A 19,498-nucleotide genomic window follows, 5' to 3' on the forward strand; every position below is an offset into this window, starting at 1 on the left:
AGGGAAAAGGTCTCCAACTCTCTTGACTCATTAGCTATCTGATGGAGTCTCAGTTTCATACAGTCCAGACTCACTACTAAGGCTCCAACTAATGGTTATTTGAATAATTGATTAATCTGTTGATTATTTTTTCAATTAATCGATTAATATATATATATATATATATATATATAAAATTTTATTTCCTGCGTTTTTTTTTTTTTGCCAAAATTAGGACATTATTTAAAATTGACAGTGCATAAAATACACAAACATCCACTGATTATGATTCAGTTACTGGTTTGCCAGTCTTTGGATTTTGGCTTTCACTGTGGTCTGTTGTGGCCTTCTGCTGTGTCCCCTCACACCTTTGAGTAAGGCATATGTGTCACTTTTCATAGTAATGGATGTCATATCCATCTTCTCTAATTCTGACAAAGCACACAAAACGCCGACTCCTTCTGATCCAGAATACTTTTTTTTTTGTAAATATTGGGCATATTGATATCATCTGGGCTGTACCAGTTGTTTGACTTTTTATCCATCCATCCATTTTCTGTACCGCTTATCCTCACTCGGGTCGCGGGCGTGCTGGAGCCTATCCCAGCTATCTTCGGACGAGAGGCGGGATACACGCTGAACTGGTCGCCAGCCAATCGCAGGACACATATATATATAAAAAAATAATAATAATTAAAAAAAATTACCGGCATTACCAGATAACTATTAACCCTTTATTGCTCAGTGACTGTTTTTTGTCAATGTCTTTATGTCTGAAAAGTGTTCTCTGTCAATTGACTGTCTGTTGTCGTACTAGAGCGGCTCCAACTACCGGAGACAAATTACTTGTGTGTTTTTTGGACATACTTGGCAAATAAAGATGATTCTGATTCTGATTCTGAACTACCATTCGCACTCACATTCACACCTACGGGCAATTTCGAGTCTTCAATCAACCTACAATGCATAATTATGAATGGTTGTTTGTTTCTATGTGCCCTGCGATTGGCTGGCAACCGGTTCAGGGTGCCCGCGACCCTAGTGAGGATAAGCGGTGAAAGAAAATAGATGGATGGATGGATGTTTGCTATCTGTTTTGTTGTACAACCACACATACCTGCTTGTGATAACTATGGTCTATGGTTTATCTGTCCTCCAGGGTCAGGGTATCCATATGTTCTGGAAGCACCAGCCCAGGACTTTATCTCTGGTAAACAAGTGAAACAAGAAATGTCCCTTTAACTTCCAACTTCATTAAACCTGCATTGCTGCTCACTAATATTTAATATGTTGGCTTGAGAAATGCTCCGTTTCCACTTGCTTTGGAACATAATAATGACATCCACACTTTAAACAAATTAAATGGCATTTGTCTTTAAATTAAAGCTCAGATAAATTAGAAGTACGAAAAGAAACGATGTGCGATAGAAAGTACAGCACAAATTTCAGTTAAGGTTTTAACCATCTCGACTAGGTAAAATAACACTTGGTCCCTACAAAGTCTTAAAATTAGGTTATTTCATATAACATCAGATAACAGCACATTATACCTCATCTTGTTTTTATTGACAAAGACATGGCCAAAACACAGAAGCAGTTGTTTGTGAAATAACAGTCACATCACTGGAATTTAGATGTTAACTTGCAGCCAGATGTGTCAAATGTGATGCCATTGCCCCACATCCACCCAATTCAGTTGAGTTTTGTATCGGTGCACAATTTTTGTGCTATTTCCATTGTAATCCCTTTTCAGGACCCTTTTGTTGGGTATATGGTTGCAGTACTCTATTATAGCAAGGTTCCTTTATTTATGGTATGGCTTGACAGGCTGATTTTAGTTGATTACTCAGCAAATAGTTTTCATTTATGTATTTTATTTTGCAATGGGAAGTAAAAACAGGAAAAAATAAAATAAAATGCGCTCTTAAAAATAACATGGATTATTTTGGAGAGAGGAATTCTTGCAATTTGTTTTACTTGGTCAGAGATAAGTTCAACTGGCACCCCAGTACTCTGCTCAATCTGTCTCGGTGCTGCTACGATGTCAGATATCACCTTTTTGTGTAGACAATCAGTGTTGGAAATGGAAGCCAGATTATGGTTCATCAAAACTAAATGAAAATGTATCACTTGTTGGGACTCTGTCTGATTCATTAAATGTGGCTTATTTGTCAGACCACATGGCCCAAATAATTCAGCATGACAATGATCCCAAGCACCCAAGCAAAAATGAAAAGACTTCAGGTGTTGTGATGGCTGACTGAAATACTGTGACTGGACCATGAAAGAGCTATACATGAACAATATCTGCTGCTTAAATACCTAGTAAGTAGAGTGGGACAAAATGTCTTTACAATATGAGAGCGGGATAATGTCATTAAAAAAATAAAAAAATAAATACAATGTTATTGCAGCTGAAGTTGTACATTATTCACACACTGCTTCTACATTTTGGCTTCGTTTTTTAATACATTACACCTCATTATATCTTAGGTTATTTTTTAAGACCAAGTAAGTATTACTTACAATTTTTTTTTATCATGTCCTCATTCAAGGTGTGTTAGTAACATTCCAAGACTGGTGTTACAAATGAGAGATTTCAAACCCAAACAACAAACTCCGAGTTTTCCCCTTCAATGTGGGCCAGGCGATCAACGAACATGTCTGAGATCCTGCGGTGTTTGCTTCGTTCAGTGCGTGAGAAGAGGCGAAAATTGCAACAAGACAACTCGTGGCTGCTTCACCATGACAATGTGCCTGTTCAGTATGCCCTGAGAAGGCTGGGAAAAGTGTGTTACACCCCAGGGGGATCACTTTCGACAGGGAAAACTTTGGTATTTCTTATTTGTGTCATGGACAGGACCCAGAATGCACGACTCCAATTCAAATGGACAGTTTCAAAAAGAGAGGTTTAATAAACGGGCAGAGGTCGGTACACAGGCAGGCAATCCGCAAAGGCAACAGTATCCAAAAAACGTGAGGGGAAAAAAGGCAAGGTCAATAATCAGAACAGGGTCTAGGCTTACGATGAGTCGTTGACGTGGAAACAAGGAATGCTGAAACGTGACAACAAAGTCCAACAAACTGTCGACCAGAAAGAATGAGACACGAGGTTAAATGCATGGTGTAATTAGGGTAAACGAGGCCCAGGTGGGGAAGATGCTCTCGGGAGCAGGTGTGTCTAAGACAGGGAAGACAACAACCATAACACACACCCATGACAATTTGAAATACATCTTTTGTGACACCAGTCCTAGAACCTTTCTGACACACCTCATATATAAAACCTGACAGTACAATTTTTAGTTATTTTTTTATAATTTGATTTTAGGTACAAAAAGGTGTTTACCTCATGCCTCTAACAATTTCACAGGTAACATAAAAAATATCTTTCTACCCAATCTCCATAGTGCTTCTGCTGTGTGTTGACTAACGTCCTCATCCTGGCCTTATTACAGCTTGCCCCAAGCGCTAATGGAAAGAAATAAAGAACTCTCAATGTCTTTCGTTTTGTGTGCATGTGAGAGAGAGAGAGAGCGCGAGAAAGCGAGAGAGAGAGCTATGAATGGTCCGTATTAGGCCTAAACTGCAGACACCTATGATGATCAATGCATCCCATGTCTCCATAAGAACAGACAAATGTGCCAAGGCTACACACAGGAATACAAATGTATACTGTATTTACAATATAACCACTAAATATATATAATGTAGATTCTTCCATGAACTGTATCCAGAACCTGAGAAAAGGAGCTGGTAAATATGTTTGTTCTACAATGCTGTGAGTCCCCTCACCCCCTTCCATATATATGTAATCACATAGGCTAAATGTCAGTAGCGCCTTGTACGGACAACAGTCGTACAGTAACGAAATTCTTTTAAAGGTGATAAGGCATGATAAAATGTAATTCAATCCACATATGTCTGCAGAGGATTGCAATTGGTGACACTGCAACAGCAGAGATGAGTAGTTGGGGTTTGGTGTGTGGGTGAGCAAGAGAGTGTAAGAGTAAGAGTAGGGAGCAAAAATGGCTGGATGTATCGCAGGAAAGGGAGGGGGAATGATGGGGCAGTTGATGGCAAAGGTCTTAGGATTTGAGGTATAAAATGAATGCTGGAAGAAAGAGAAGATTTAATGAAGACACAGGCCCCTGGCCTTTTGGTCCACTAGGCTTTAATCCAGGGAATGAATTGACTTACTTTACAGTGGTCTGATTGGAGTTTTTTTGCACATTAATCACACAGCCAGTGAGGAACATTTTCATCAAGCACATATACTGCAAACTTTTATTTGGTGGACACCCGTTTTTCTGTTTTGCCTCACATGCTGTGTGGCTTACACAGGTATTCTGGCAGACGTCAATGGGATGTACACTGTGACTGTAATTAGAGTGGAATCTCTTAGGACAAACACAGTTTCTCACTGATTACTGGTTAAACTCAGATTTTTTTTCTTTTGGATTTTGGAACAGTTTGTCCTACAGAAAAATATCAATATAAAAAGCAGTGAAAAAAGTATTTGACCCCTTCTCAAGTTTTGTTTTTGCATAGTTTCCCCACCTTAATGCTTAAAATCATCAAACATGTAAATATCAGAATTGAATAGCCCAAGTAAACATAAAAGGCAAATTTTAAATGGTAATTGTTTTTATTAACTCATTCACTGCTAGCAGTTTCCTGAGCAGGGAAGCCATAGACTGCATTTTCGAGCAATTTCACTGATTTTTCAACCCCCACAGAATATTATGTACTATGACGATGTAAAAAACAAAACCACCAAATGAAAGATCAGACTCTCTTCTTTCATCAGAAAAAAAGTTTGTCTCTAGCTTATACTGTTCTTTAGTAATCACCAGTTAAATATAGGCTACTTTCAGACAAATCTGTTTCTGGAAGAAAAAAAGGGAGAAAACAGCCTTTTTGTGAAAGCAGACATATAAACCAGAACAATGACTTTGACACCAATATTTGTTTACTTTTGTGAAAATCTCAAACATCTGAACATAAAACAACACTGAGAAAGTACTTTTGACAGAAAAATAATTTATTTACTGTACAAGTATAACTATGTACAGAATTTACATTGGACAACAATGCATGAACAAATGAGACTCCCACACTTGCCCTTTTTTCCTCCAAATTCTCCTCCTCTACCGTGTGCTCAATAGTCTGTTTTTATTACCTTGCGCATAAAATCTAGCAAAATGTTATCCACATATGGATTTTATTCTTCTGTTGGCAGTGAATGGGATTTTGTGTGGTTGTCATTCTCCTTGAAACCAGTCATTACTTCTGCTCAAAGCACAACCTGTGCAGTTTAGAAATATAACTATTACTATAAAAATACATTGTTGAAATTGCTGTCGTGGGACATGGAGGAAAAAAAAATTTCAATTACCTTTTTTGTCTGCACTGCATACTGGGATGGGAGTCGAACGTCTTCGTCGCAATCGTAAAAGACGTTTGACTCGCGGGTGTTGAATTGATGGACGATTCATATCAGTACTGGCAACGGATGTTATATTGTAATGTGAACTAGTGAGACTAAATTATGTTTTTATGTAACAAGGATTGAAGGAGCATGTTTGCTTGCTAAATGTAGCTAAAGCGAGCTACAAACGAGTTACCTTCAACGGACTTCGTCGATCTTCATCGGAGGAAGCTCGTGATGAAGCTCGGCAAGCGGCCGAGACCATCTCGCCATATGTATGGGCCGGCATTTTGCATGATCGCTTTGCAACAAAGCGATTGGCTCGGAGCGTCAACCTTATTTCCCCGCATGATCTAAGGCGTCATTCCTGCGGTCGCATGAATTTTTTTCTTGCCTTGGCACAATAAATTTATAGTACCGAAAGTTTTTTTATTTTTTTTATTTTATTTTTTTTAAAGATTTTTTTCCATTTTGTCTTCTCTCTTTTCCGCCATTATGTTTGTCTGTTGTCCATTCCTCATTGCAGTTATACAGAGGCTTGACGATCACACACAAACTGCACAAGACCTCCCCCACCCATCCCCGGTAAACGGCATTGACGTCTTTAGACCGACTTTCGCATGTAGCTAGTGTGTTACACTGTATTCTTGCTCGTTAGCTGTGCATGGTGACTGCAGTTTGAGTCTCACGCAATTGACGCTTTGAAAAGAAGTTGGGATTAGATGCAGCAACTTGCGTGTGGAAGTTCCACATACCTGATTTTGTTACTTCTGTCAGCTGTTGCATCATCAATAAACACCAGTAACCCAGTTATAACAGCCATTCTGTACAAGGAAATAATCTGCTTTCATGCACTTCAGTTGTCTTACTGAGTGTTACTGCAAAAATCAACTCAATACTTAAGAACTGAAGGCAAAAAACAACAACAACCATGCGAGTGTCCTTATCTCAGCCCAATAGAGAATTCTTTTTAGATGAGAAAAATGTAGCGGCAGCTAGATCCACAAAAAAGAAGCAACTGAATACATCCATCAATCAGTTTTCGAAACCGCTTGTCCTCTTGAGGGTCACGGGTCAGCTGGAGCCCATCTCAGCTGAGTTTGGGCAAGAGGTGGGGTACACCGTGGAATGGTCTGACAGCCAATCACTGGCACATATACAGACAACCATTCATACTGACATCCACACCTATGGACAGTTTAGAGTCATCAATGAACCGAGACATGCAGCTTGAATGGAATTAAAAACAAAACATAACACAAATTTATGTATGAATCTATTCTAATAGATTGGCCCATGAAGATTCACAATTTTCTACTGTAGGTCATGGTAATGAACAAAACTTAAATAAATGGCAACTGGACTTCTCGTTGGTTGCTGGAAACATTTAAGTTGTAATCCAAAGGGCTTCTAAATTTCAGCTACTTTTCAATTAAGGTGAAACATTTTCAACACGATCAGTTGTCCTTTTTTGCCACTTTTGTGGATTAATGGAAGTACATGTTCGTACATTTGACAAGCAAGGGTGTTCAATTTTAGCACACTGGGTGTCCCACAGGTAGGATGTGACCTAGAGGTGATAAAGAAATTCTGGAAGGAGCTAGACAAAGTAGTTCTGAGCATCCCAGACAGAGAGAGAGTCGTAATTTTTGCAGATTGTACTGTACATGTTGGTGAAGGAAACAGGGGTGATGAAGAAGTGATGGGTATGTTCGGCATCCAGGAAAGGAACTTGGAGGGACAGATGGTGGTAGACTTCGCAAAAAGGATGTAAATGGCTGTCGTGAACCTGATGCCCGAGCCATCTCATCTGGCTCCTCCTTGATGCGGAAGAGCAGCGGCTTGACTCTGTGCCACGTCCGCATGATCGAGCTTCTTACCCTATTTCTGAGGGAGAACTTGGATACTCGGGCTGCACGATATATTGTTTGAGCATCGTCATTACGATGTTCATGTGCACAACAGTCACATCGCAGGATCCGCCACGATGTTGGTTTACTGTATTAATAAACAGTCAATCAACTGTAATATTATTAAGTGACCAGCAGAGGAACCTGTTTGGACATGCTAATAAGCTTGGCACCGATGTTAGGGTAAATTATAATGCTTCAAACAACACACTGTGTGGCCCAGAGTGTTTTATACTTATCTCCTTGTATGATAACTAAATGAGGATATGGGAAAAATGTTGCTGCATTTACTGTTTTGCTCTTTAGAATAGAACACCGCAGCTGCCTGAGTGTACGAGAAGCGTTCAGGGACACTGCGTAAATGAGAGTGAATATGTTCTTTTATAATTTAAAAAATGGATTACTAGGAACATTATTTGTATCAGAATGATTTTGTTAAAACACTGTACAATTACACTTTGATAATATGGAATCTATTTAGTTTTTTAATGTAAGAGTGGATAAGATAAACTATTTTGTTAATATTATTAGTGGTTATGTCCCACAGGTAGGATGTGACCAAGCGCTAGAGAGCTAGACGAAGTAGTTCTGAGCATTACAGACAGAGAGAGAGTCCTGATTTGTGCAGATTGTACTGGACATGTTGCTGAAGGAAACAGGGGTGATGAAGAAGTGATGGGTAAGTTTGGCGTCCAGGAAAGGAACTTGGAGGGACAGATGGTGGTAGACTTTGCAAAAAGGATGGAAATGGCTGTCGTGAACCCTTTCTTCCAGAAGAGGCAGAAAGAAGATCTATAGAGGTGGGCAAGACAAGGATATAGATGGGAAGTATGTGCAGCAGGTTAGGGTGATTAAGGACAGAGAAGGAAATGTGTTGACTGATGCCAGTAATGTGATGGATGCCAGTAATGTGCTGGATACATTGAAAGAATACTTTGAGGAGTTGATGAATGAGAAAAATGAGAGAAGTAGCAATGTTTAGTAAGGGGGAAGTTAGAAAGGCACTAAAGAGGACGAACAATGGAAAGGCACTTGGCCCTGATGACACCTGTGGAGGTATAGAAGCATCTAGGATAGGTGAATGTGGAGTTTTTGACCAGTTTGTTCAGCAGAATTCTAGCAGGTGATAAGATGCCTGAGGAATGGAGGAAAAGTGTGCTGGTGCCCCTTTTAAGAGCAAGGGGTTATGTGCAGAGCTGAACTATAGAGGAATAAAGTTGATGAGCCACACAATGAAGTTATGGGAAAGAGTTGTGGAAGCTAGACTCAGGACAGAAGTGAGTATTTGTGATAGTATCGGTTCATGCCTAGACAGAGTACCACAGATGCATTTTTTTTTGCCTTGAGGGTGTTGATGGAGAAGTACAGAGAAGGTCAGAAGGAGCTACATTGTGTCTTTGTAGCGAAAGCCTATGACAGAGTACCCAGAGAGTAACTGTGGCACTGCATGCGGAGGTCTGGAGTGGCAGAGAAGTATGTTAGAATAATACAGGACATGTAAGAGGGCAGCAGAACAGTGGTGAGGTGTGCTGTAGGTGGTGACAGAGGAATTTAAGGTGGAGGTTGGACTGCATCATGAATCAGCTCTGAGCCCCTTCCTGTTTGCAGTGGTGAGGGATAGGCTGACAGATGAGGATCTTCGCAGATGACATTTTGAAAGCAGGGAGCAGGTGGAGGAACAGTTAGAAAGGTGGAGGCATGCACTGGAAAGGAGATGAATGAAGATTAGCTGAAGTAAGACTGAATATACACGCATAAATGAGAGGGGTGGAGGGGGAAGAGTGAGGCTACAGGTATAAAAGATAGTAAGGGTGGAGGACTCTATCGAAATATTTGGGGTCAACAGTCCAGAGCAATGGTGAGTCTGGTAAGGAAGTGAAGAAAAGGGTCCAAGCATGTTTTTGACGTGGTACTGTAAATATCTGACCACCAGTAAAGTTATTTTAGAAAAAAACAAACATGGCAGCGGTGTGGGACAGAAAACACATGTAATGCGTGGATCAGACTACAAGACAAATTCGCTCTTTCACAATTTTACTGTCAGACTACTGCAATAAAATCTTGTATTCCGATATCACCGCATCCTGTTTTCTACGATCATTGGGCTTTATCTTGTCAACTCAAATGCGATCGGATACACTCGTTATTATGGCGAGAACAACAAGAGTGGATTGCGCCAACTGTATTACAAGAACAAAATGGGGGAAAATGTGTGTTGGTGGTCACCAGTGCTCGGGAGAGGACGTTCGTCTCAGGCTTGCTTGAGAGGTATGTTCACATTCTTTTAATACGATACGGCTCGCAAGCAGGCAACAAAATGTTATGTAGCCTACCAAGCAAGCTGCATTGGATATGAAAAGTAAACCCAACCCTGTTCAAATGCCAGGGATTTTTTTACGTATAAGAATGAGATAAAGATAAATCATTTTAAAACTTTTTTTCCACTATTGTGTTCAATAACCTGTACTGTATGTATAAGTTGTATGTGCTGTATGCGATCTTTGAAGCTGAGCATGCTGTCTTCTTGTCTTGCCTTTAGTTTGCACGGTTCGCTGCCAGAAGTTCCTGATCTCGAGGGTCGGGGAGGACTGGATCTTCCTTATCCTGCTGGGTCTCCTCATGGCATTGGTCAGCTGGGTAGTGGATTTCTGCATTGCCATCTGCCTACAAGGTGAGACATGTTGAACAGCTAGACATAAGGAGCAATAGTGAATTTGTGTTTTCTTAATGCATGTGTGCATGTAAAGTCCATAGAGCTATCACTTTGACATGATACAATCTTTATAACTAGCATGAATGGTCTTTGTTTTATAATAGTTTGTTTAATTCTGGTGTTGGTTGGTGTATGTGTTTCCACAGCACAGAAGTGGATGTATGGCGGCCTGGACAGTAACGTTTTCCTGCAGTACCTGGCTTGGGTCACATACCCTGTAGTCCTCATCACCTTCTCTGCTGGCTTCACTCAGATTCTCGCGCCGCAGGCTGTTGGTACGATTAATTAAACACAAAAATCAGGAAATGTACAAGTAAATGCAATTTTCTGGAAAATTTGCTGAGAATATACTGTGTTTACTATTATGGCATGGCACATAACTAGGAGGCTATGTAACTTAAGATCTTCTGTATTGCTATTTGAGATTATCCATCACAGTGAAATAAGGTATCATCCCACCACACACTAGTGCTGCAGTCCTATCTGCGACCTCTTGCATGAATCCCTCCTTCACAGGGTGTAGCATTGCCTTCCTAATTCACATAATATAGATAGAAACCAACTTCTATGTCATGTCACTGCTCTCTTGTAGCTGTATACGCCGTAACAGAATATGACAGGTTTAAATAAAGGGAGAAGAGAGAATAATTCTGCCATAGCGCTATGAAATTCATATGAATCTGATTGTACTAGAAGTCAAGCTGGATTTGTGTGTGACTCTGGAGTCCTGTTCGTTAACAGTTTGATTTCTGCAACAATATGAGCACAATATTCTTTGTTACTTTAAAGTACAGTGCAATATAGGGTGTCCAGTCTCTCCCTTAGAGATAGGATGAGAAGCTTGGTCATCTACGGAGGGGCTCAGAATTAAGCCACTGGTGGATGAGTTTTTATTTTTCCACATGCTTTGCTCCCTTTAGGTTCAGGTATTCCAGAGATGAAGACCATCTTGCGAGGAGTGGTGCTGAAGGAGTACCTCACCTTCAAAACGTTTGTGGCTAAAGTCATCGGCCTGACTTGTGCCCTGGGCAGTGGAATGCCGCTGGGCAAGGAGGTAACACTTACACACTGAGCCAGACTAGTCAGCCCCGAATAACAACTGTTAGGTCAAGTCCAGTCATTAGAAATTGACATAGGGCACAGTGGAAACAGTGTAAGAGCAACTGTTGTTGGAGTGGGTAAACACAGTATTATAAAGGCACTCCGCCATAGGTGAACAATTCTGCACATATCTGTCTGACTCGTTTGATTGGAAAAACTCATGTGGTGGGTCATCTAGAAGCACTCTAGCCAGGAGGCTTCTGGAAAAAGAATCCACTATCTGATTGTCAGAATTCTCCTTGAGTATTGGAATGGAAGTGTGGTGTTCTTTGTTGGCACCTTACAACTTTTCATCCATCCATCCATCCATTTTCAGTCCGCTTATCCGAGGTCGGGTCGCGGGTGCAGGAGCTTTAGCAGGGACGCCCAGACTTCCCTCTCCCCAGCTACCTCATCCACCTCTTCCGAGGGGATCCTGAGGCGTTCCCAGACCAGCCGGGAGATGTCGTTTTTCCAGCATGTCCTGGATCGTCCCCAGGGTGTTCTCCCGGTGGCACATGCCTGGAACACCTCATCAGGGAGGCGTCCAGGAGGCATCCTAATCAGATGCCCTAGCCACCTCATCTGGTTCCTCTCAATGTGGTCTGAGCCCCTCCCGGATGACCGAGCTTCTCACCCTATCTCTAAGGGAGAGCCTGGACACTCTGCGGCGGAAAGTCATTTCAGCCACTTGTATCCGGGATCTTGTTCTTTTGTTCACGACCCACAGCTTGTGACGATAGGTGAGGGTAGAAACGTTGATCAACCGGTAAGAGAGCTTCGGCTTTCGGCTTAGCTCCTTCTTCACCACAAAGGACCGATACAAAGTCTGCGTCACTGCAGACTTGCACCGATCCGCCTGTCGATCTCCCGTTCCATTCTTCCATCACTCTTGAACAAGACTCCAAGATACTAGAACCACTCCTGGAGAGGGCACACCACCCTTTTCCGACTGAGGACCATGGTCTCTGATTTGGAGGTGCTGATTTTGTGTAGAGCTGGACTCGGGATCAATGTCCCCCGCCTCCTCTGGGACGTGGGTGTCGTTCTACATGAGGTGGGTGGTGAAGTTCTGCCGGAGGTGGGAGTTGAAACGTCTTCTGACAGGGGATTCTGCCAGACGTTCCCAGCAGACCCTCACAATACGTTTGGGTCTGCTAGGTTGGACCGGCATCTACCTCCACCATTGGAGCCAACTCACCAGCAGGTGGTGATCAGTTTACAGCTCCGCCCCTCTCTTCACCCGAGTATCCAAGACATGCGGCCACAAGTCTGATGACACGACCACAAAGTCTATCATCGAACTACAACCTAGGGTGTCCTGGTGCCGAGTGCACATACGGACACCCTCATGTTTGAACATGGTGTTTGTTATGGACAAGCCGTGATGAACACAGAAGTCCAGTCACAGAACACTGCTCGGGTTCTGGTCGGGGGGCCCGTTCCTCCCAGTCACACCCCTCCAGGTCTCACTGTCGAATGCCCACGTGAGCATTGAATTCCACCAGCAGAAAAATACTTTTTGCAGTTATTAAAAAAGATAAGTGTTCAGACCCTTTGCTGTGGCACTCATATATTTAACTCGGGTGCTGTCCATTTCTTCTGATCTTCCTTGAGATGGTTCTACAACTTCATTGGAGTCCAGCTGTGTTTGATTATACTGATTGGACTTTATTAGGAAAGCCACACACCTCTGTATATAAGACCTTACACCTCACAGTGCATGTCAGAGCAAATGAGAATCATGAGGTCAAAGGAACTGCCTGAAGCGCTCAGAGACAGAATTGTGGCCAGTCACAGATCTGGCCAAGGTTACAAAACAATTTCTGCTGCACTTAAGGTTCCTAAGAGCACAGTGGCCTCCATAATCCTTAAGTGGAAGATGTTTGGGATGACCAGAACCCTTCCTAGAGCTGGCCGTCCGGCCAAACTGAGTAATCAGGTGAGAAGAGCCTTGGTGAGAGAGGTAATGTAGAACACAAAGATCACTGTGGCTGAGCTCCAGAGATCCAGTCAGGGGATGGGAGAAAGTTCTAGAAAGTCAACCATCACTGCAGCCCTCCACCAGTCGGGGCTTTATGGCACAGTGGCCCGACGGAAGCCTCTCCTCAGTGCAAGACACATGAAAGGAGTTTGCTCAAAAACACCTGAAGGACTCCAAGATAGTGAGAAATAAGATTCTCTGGTCTGATGAGACCAAAATAGAAATTGCTGGCCATAATTCTAAGTGGCATGTGTGGATAAAAACCAGGCACTGCTCCTCACCTGTCCAATACAGTCCCAACAGTGAAGCATGGTAGTGGCAGCATCATGCTGTGGGGGTGTTTTTCAGCTGGAGGGACCAGACGAATGGTTTCAATCGAAGGAAAGATGAATGCGGCCAAGTACAGGGATATCCTGGATGAAAACCTTTTCCAGAGTGCTCTGGACCTCAGACTGGGCCGAAGGTTCACCTTCCAACAAGACAATGACCATAAGGACACAGTTAAAATAACAAAGGAGTGCCTTCAGAACAACTCCGAGACTGTTCTTGAATGGCCCAGCCAGCACCCCGACTTATACCCAATTGAGCATCTCTTGAGAGACCTGAAAATGGCTGTCCACCAATGTTCACCATCTGACCTGACAGAACTGGAGAGGATCTGCAAGGGGGAATGGCAGAGGATCCCAAAGCCATGTGTGAAAAACTTCACACGTGAAAAAAAGCATCATTCCCAAAAAGACTCATGACTGTGTTAGCTCAAAAGGGTGCTTCTCCTCAATACTGAGGAAAGGGTCTGAATACTTATGGCTGTGTGATATTTCAGTTTTTCTTTTTTAATAAATCTGCAAACATTTCAACAATTCAGTTTTTTTTTGTCAATATGGGGTGCTGTGTGTACATTGATGAGGGGAAAAAAATAACAAATGATTTTAGCAAATGGCTGCAATATAACAAAGAGTGAAAAATTGAAGGGGGTCTGAATACTTTTCGTACCCACTGTATGTTCAGGTACAGGTCCACAGAAATGAGCGAGAGCAACAAGGACAACTCTCTTTTGATTGGAGACACTTTTTTATACCCAGTGAGAGGCAAACAGATATTTTGGCAAGTGTATGCAACATGATCATGCAGATGTTTATGTTAAAAGAGAGGGTTTTTTTCATGGACTTGTACACTGTCTTGTCTGATGACAGACAGTCCCTTCCATATTTGTTGGAGCAGTGAGGCCAATTCTTGTATTTCAACTGTATACTGAAAGTTAAAAAAAAAAAAAAAAAAAAAGGCTTTGGGTTCGAGAGCAATTTTTTATTTTTTTTAACCAGGCAACAAAACTTAGCAATATTTGTAACAAAGACCACATTTGTAGATGAGCAAAAGCATTGGAACAGGTAGACCTCAAAGAGAGTGTAAGATTTAGTTTTAAATCTTTTTTTTTTTTTTTTGCAATAACTGCCTGTGACTGCATTGATGGCAGCAATCATTTGCATTCTTTAATGATGCTTGTCCAGGCTGTGACTGCAAACAGTTGCTTGTTTTGTGGGCCAATGAGTTGTCCGATTGTCCAAAAATATTCCACTTCATGCCCTTGGTAAACTCCTACGTTGTTTTGGTAGTGTGTTTTGGGTCATTGTCTTTCTGCATGATGAAGGATATCTCCAATGAGTTTGGTTGATTTTTCTATAAATTGGCAGACAAAAGGATTTTATAGATTTTGTCATTGTGTTACAGGTGTCAAACTCAAGGCCCGGGGGCCACATCTGGCCCGTCACATCAATTTATGTGGCCCGCGAAAGCAAATCAAGTGCGTCAAATTCATGTTTCTTGCTAAAATAACAACATTGCAAATCGTCTTCCCTTTTATACAACGTTGATTGCAAACCTTTTTGTTACCTATCCCCATTTCAAAATATACTGAATTAACAACTTTTTACTCACTTCTGGTTTCAAATATAGTTATTCATCGATTTATTTTTTTATTTTTGTGTATATGTTAATAACATGAGGCAATTGTACATTTACTGTATATGTGTTCCCGGCCAAGATGGCGCCTACCAGTGTGGTCTCCTCGGTAACGCGCTCTCTAGTATTGTCTTTGTTTTTGTGTTTTTCGTCCGTCTAAGGGGACCTTACACGACTCACTTACACAAGGGGAGACCTGCTAACCATCAAGGAGGCTACTCCGGACTTTCTGTCACCAACTTCCGAAAATCCGCTCAGTTTTTTCCCCGAGTTACTCACCGGAGCGGCGTCCGCGGTTTTCGGCGCATGGATGCGGAAGCGGCGCCACAGAGGAAAACGAGCCGGCATTCAGGTGAAACTCCGCAGGAGAGGACATAGATTGGCGTTCCCGTCGATCCACCTCGCGAATGTACGCTGCCTACCCAACAAAATGGACGAGCTTCATCTTCTGTTAAAGACCAGTAAAGACTTCGGACGTTCCGCGGCCATGTGCTTCACGGAGACCTGGCTTTGCGACGCTGTACCCCATGGCGCCGTCATGCTTCCCGGCTTCAACATTCATCGAGCGGACCGCGACATGGAATCATCGGGGAAAACGAAGGGTGGCAGGATATGCCTCCATATAAATGAAAAATGGTGTACGGACGTCACGGTGCTCAGCACACACTGCAGCCCGCATTTGGAGTCGCTGTTTTTGAACTGTAAACCATTTTACTCGCCACGTGAGTTTGCATCGTTTATACTGGCTGCAGTCTATATTACACCGCAAGCTAACACGAATGCCGCATTGCTAACGCTCGCCGAACAAGTCAACGAAATTGAAAAAAAAACACCCTGACTCACCCCTCATTATTCTCGGGGACTTTAACAAAGCTAAACTCAACCACGAACTCCCTAAATACAAGCAGCACATCGACTGTCCTACCAGGGAAAATAATACTTTAGACCACTGCTACACTACGGTAAAAAAACGCATACCGTGCTATACCTCGTGCAGCCCTGGGCTCGTCTGATCACTGCTTAATTCACTTAATACCGACGTACAAGCAAGAACTTAAATGTGCGAAGCCTACAGTGAAAACAGTCAAAAAGTGGACCAATGAAGCAAAGATGGAACTTCAAAGCTGTTTAGACTGCACAGACTGGAGTGTCTTTGAAAATTCAGCCGGCAGCCTGGATGAATATACGGACACTGTCACATCCTATATCAGTTTCTGTGAAGAGGTTTGTGTACCAACAAAATCATTTCGGACATTCAACAACAACAAGCCGTGGTTCACTGCTAAACTTAAGCAGCTTCGCCAAGCTAAGGAAGATACATATCAGAGCGGGGACAGGGCCCTGTATAATCGAGCTAGAAACCAGCTTACTAAAGAAATTAACATTGCAAAGAGGATCTATGCAGCAAAGTTGGAAAAACAGTTTAGCGCGAACGACTCAAAATCAGTCTGGCGTGCATTCCAATCGCTGACTAATTACAAGCGACGATCCCCCCAAGCTGAGAACAATAGCACACTAGCCAACGACTTGAATACCTTCTATTGCAGATTTGAAAAGGACAGTTTCACTCCACACACCCACCCGGCCGCACCCGCGACCACAACCACACCTCTGACTTCTGCGTTAACAATCCGTGAACAGGATGTGAGACGCATCTTCAAACAACAGAAGATTAACAAAGCAACAGGACCGGACCATGTGTCCCCATCCTGCCTCAAAGTCTGCCCAGACCAGCTCGCTCCAGTCTTCACTCAGATCTTTAACAGATCTTTGGAAATGTGCGAAGTTCCATCCTGCTTCAAATGCTCCACCATCATTCCAGTCCCCAAGAAACCTGCAATCTCTGGTCTGAATGACTACAGGTCTGTCGCTTTGACATCTGTGGTCATGAAGTCCTTTGAACGTCTCGTGCTGGACCACTTCAAGAGTGTCACAGGTCCCCTGCTGGACCCCCTGCAGTTTGCCTACCAAGCGAACAGGTCTGCGGATGATGCAGTCAACATGGGACTGCACTTCATCCTAGAACACCTCGACAGTGCAGGGACCTACGCGAGGATCCTGTTCGTGGACTTCAGCTCAGCGTTCAACACCATCATCCCTGAACTCCTTTCAACCAAGCTTCTCCAGCTCAGCGTCTCACCTGCCATCTGCCAGTGGATTTACAGCTTTCTGACGGGCAGGACACAGCAGGTCAGGCTGGGGGAGGCCACCTCATCCACACGCAGCATCAGCACTGGGGCGCCCCAAGGTTGTGTCCTCTCTCCGCTGCTCTTCTCTCTCTACACGAACGACTGCACCTCAGCGAACCCGACTGTCAAGCTCCTGAAGTTTGCAGATGACACCACTGTCATCGGCCTCATCAAGGACGGTAACGAGTCTGCATATCGACAGGAAGCGGAGCGGGTGGAGCTGTGGTGCGGCCGACACAACCTGGAGCTGAACACGCTCAAGACGGTAGAGATGATCGTGGACTTCAGGAGGCATCCTTCGCCACAGCTGCCCCTCACGTTGTCCAGCTGCCTTGTGTCAACCGTCGAGACCTTCAAGTTCCTGGGAATTACAATCTCTCAGGACCTGAAGTGGGCGAACAACATCAACTCCGTCCTCAAAAAGGCCCAGCAGAGGATGTACTTCCTGCGGCTTCTGAGAAAGCACGGCCTGCCACCGGAGCTGCTGAGACAGTTCTACACAGCGGTCATCGAATCGGTCCTGTGTTCTTCCATCACAGTCTGGTTTGGTGCTGCTACAAAAAAGGACAAACTCCGACTGCAACGGACAATCAAAACTGCTGAAAGGATTGTCGGTACCCCCCTACCCACCATTGAGGACTTGCACGCTGCCAGAACTAAGACAAGGGCGTGCAAAATCCTCTCGGACCGTCTGCACCCCGGTCACCAGCTCTTCCAGCTCCTTCCCTCAGGTAGGCGCTACCGATCGACGCAAACTAGAACTAGTAGACATTCCAACAGCTTCTTCCCTCTTGCGATCAACTTCTTAAACACCTAACCTATAATTCCATTACAACAAGCTGGCAATTTTTTGACTTGAGTTCGTTGTCATATTTCTGTGGGGCCAATTATGTATTACTCGTGCACTCACTGTAGTTGTCTCGCCATGCTGCACTATTTGCATATACTGGCCACTCATGCCAGAGTAGCATCTTCTCCATTTGCACACTGATTGAGGAGTATCTGTAACATTTGCACAACCAACATTGTCCCAGATGATCGCACTACTCGTCACTTTAAACCGCATACACTCCTTGAAGTCTCAGCGCCCTTTGCACAATGGTCATTGCACCGGACTATTGCAATATTAGTCGTTCGAACTGCTCTAAGTGCTAGAGGACTCTGCATCTTTTTGCACAATTGTTTTTTGTCAATGTCTTTATGTCCCCAAAGTGTTCTGTAAATTGACTGTCTGTTGTACTAGAGCGGCTCCAACTACCGGAGACAAATTCCTTGTGTGTTTTGGACATACTTGGCAAATAAAGATGATTCTGATTCTGATTCTGATGACGGCCCTCCGAGGGAAACCATAACTACAATGTGGCCCACAGCAAAAATTAGTTTGACACCTCTGTGTTATACCATCAATGCAGATTAGTGAGACCATCTCAGAGAAGTGTTTCACCATACTTTAGTATTTCAATCACTTCCAGTAAAGGTTAATATTGGTTTCATCAGTCAATAAAACTTTTTTGTAGAATTTTTCATCATTTTTTTTTTTTTTTTAACCAAATTACAGCATTGATTTCCTTCTTGCAGTTAGGTGGTTTGCATCTTCTGGTGTTGCCTTTGTACTTTTGTTAATGAATTCTTATGTTAACAGTATTCATGCTGTAATTTTAATCTCCTAGTATTTATTCTTGTATCTGTTGGATTTATTTTTTATGCCCTTTTCCTCTCTAGGGTCCATTTGTCCACATCGCCAGTTTGTGTGCAGCTCTCCTCAGCAAGTTTATGTCTTTATTTGGAGGAATTTATGAGGTCAGTGTTTTTTCTACTTTACTTTTCACAAAATAAATTTTTAGACTGCTCCATGTTTAGATTTGCTGTCTGAACACCTTTTCATGTGTTGCTTCATGTAAATAAAGCTGCGCACAACGGTTTTAAGTTTAAGAATTTTTTTTTAGTTTAAATCACTGATACAAATCTTAAACATGTTTGATAATTAGTTTCCCAGGTGAGCTTAGTAAATAGAAAATTAGGGATGTTTCTCTCAGGCAATGGATTGTATTAGGAGAGAGAGAAAAAAAGGCACCGTTGAGCAGCAAGCATTTAAACATCCTGGAGTCTCATGAGTCTTCTCAATGCAAGATCCTCCAAAAACTTGCAGTCATGCATAAAGCTGTATTTCAGCCACCCCTAACCAATCTTGCGAGAAAAGAATGTTTGCAGTGGGCTCAGAAATTCAATTCAATTCCAATTTCATTCACTGAT

The 19,498-nt window shown here is 42.8% G+C and overlaps 1 protein-coding gene across 2 annotated transcripts in view; it reads left to right on the forward strand.

The window, feature by feature from the left end:
- Window positions 1-19,498, forward strand: part of clcn2c (chloride channel 2c) — a 138,608-nt gene that overhangs the window by 58,951 nt on the left and 60,159 nt on the right. For both annotated transcript variants that reach the window (XM_061681625.1, XM_061681624.1), the window contains exons 3-6: window positions 9,860-9,991; window positions 10,180-10,308; window positions 10,954-11,087; window positions 18,968-19,045. In XM_061681625.1, coding sequence (XP_061537609.1) covers window positions 9,860-9,991; window positions 10,180-10,308; window positions 10,954-11,087; window positions 18,968-19,045 — 473 coding nt within the window. The remainder of the gene's footprint in view (window positions 1-9,859; window positions 9,992-10,179; window positions 10,309-10,953; window positions 11,088-18,967; window positions 19,046-19,498) is intronic.

Source organism: Phycodurus eques, chromosome 7, assembly GCF_024500275.1.
Source record: "Phycodurus eques isolate BA_2022a chromosome 7, UOR_Pequ_1.1, whole genome shotgun sequence".
Taxonomy (NCBI): domain Eukaryota; kingdom Metazoa; phylum Chordata; class Actinopteri; order Syngnathiformes; family Syngnathidae; genus Phycodurus; species Phycodurus eques.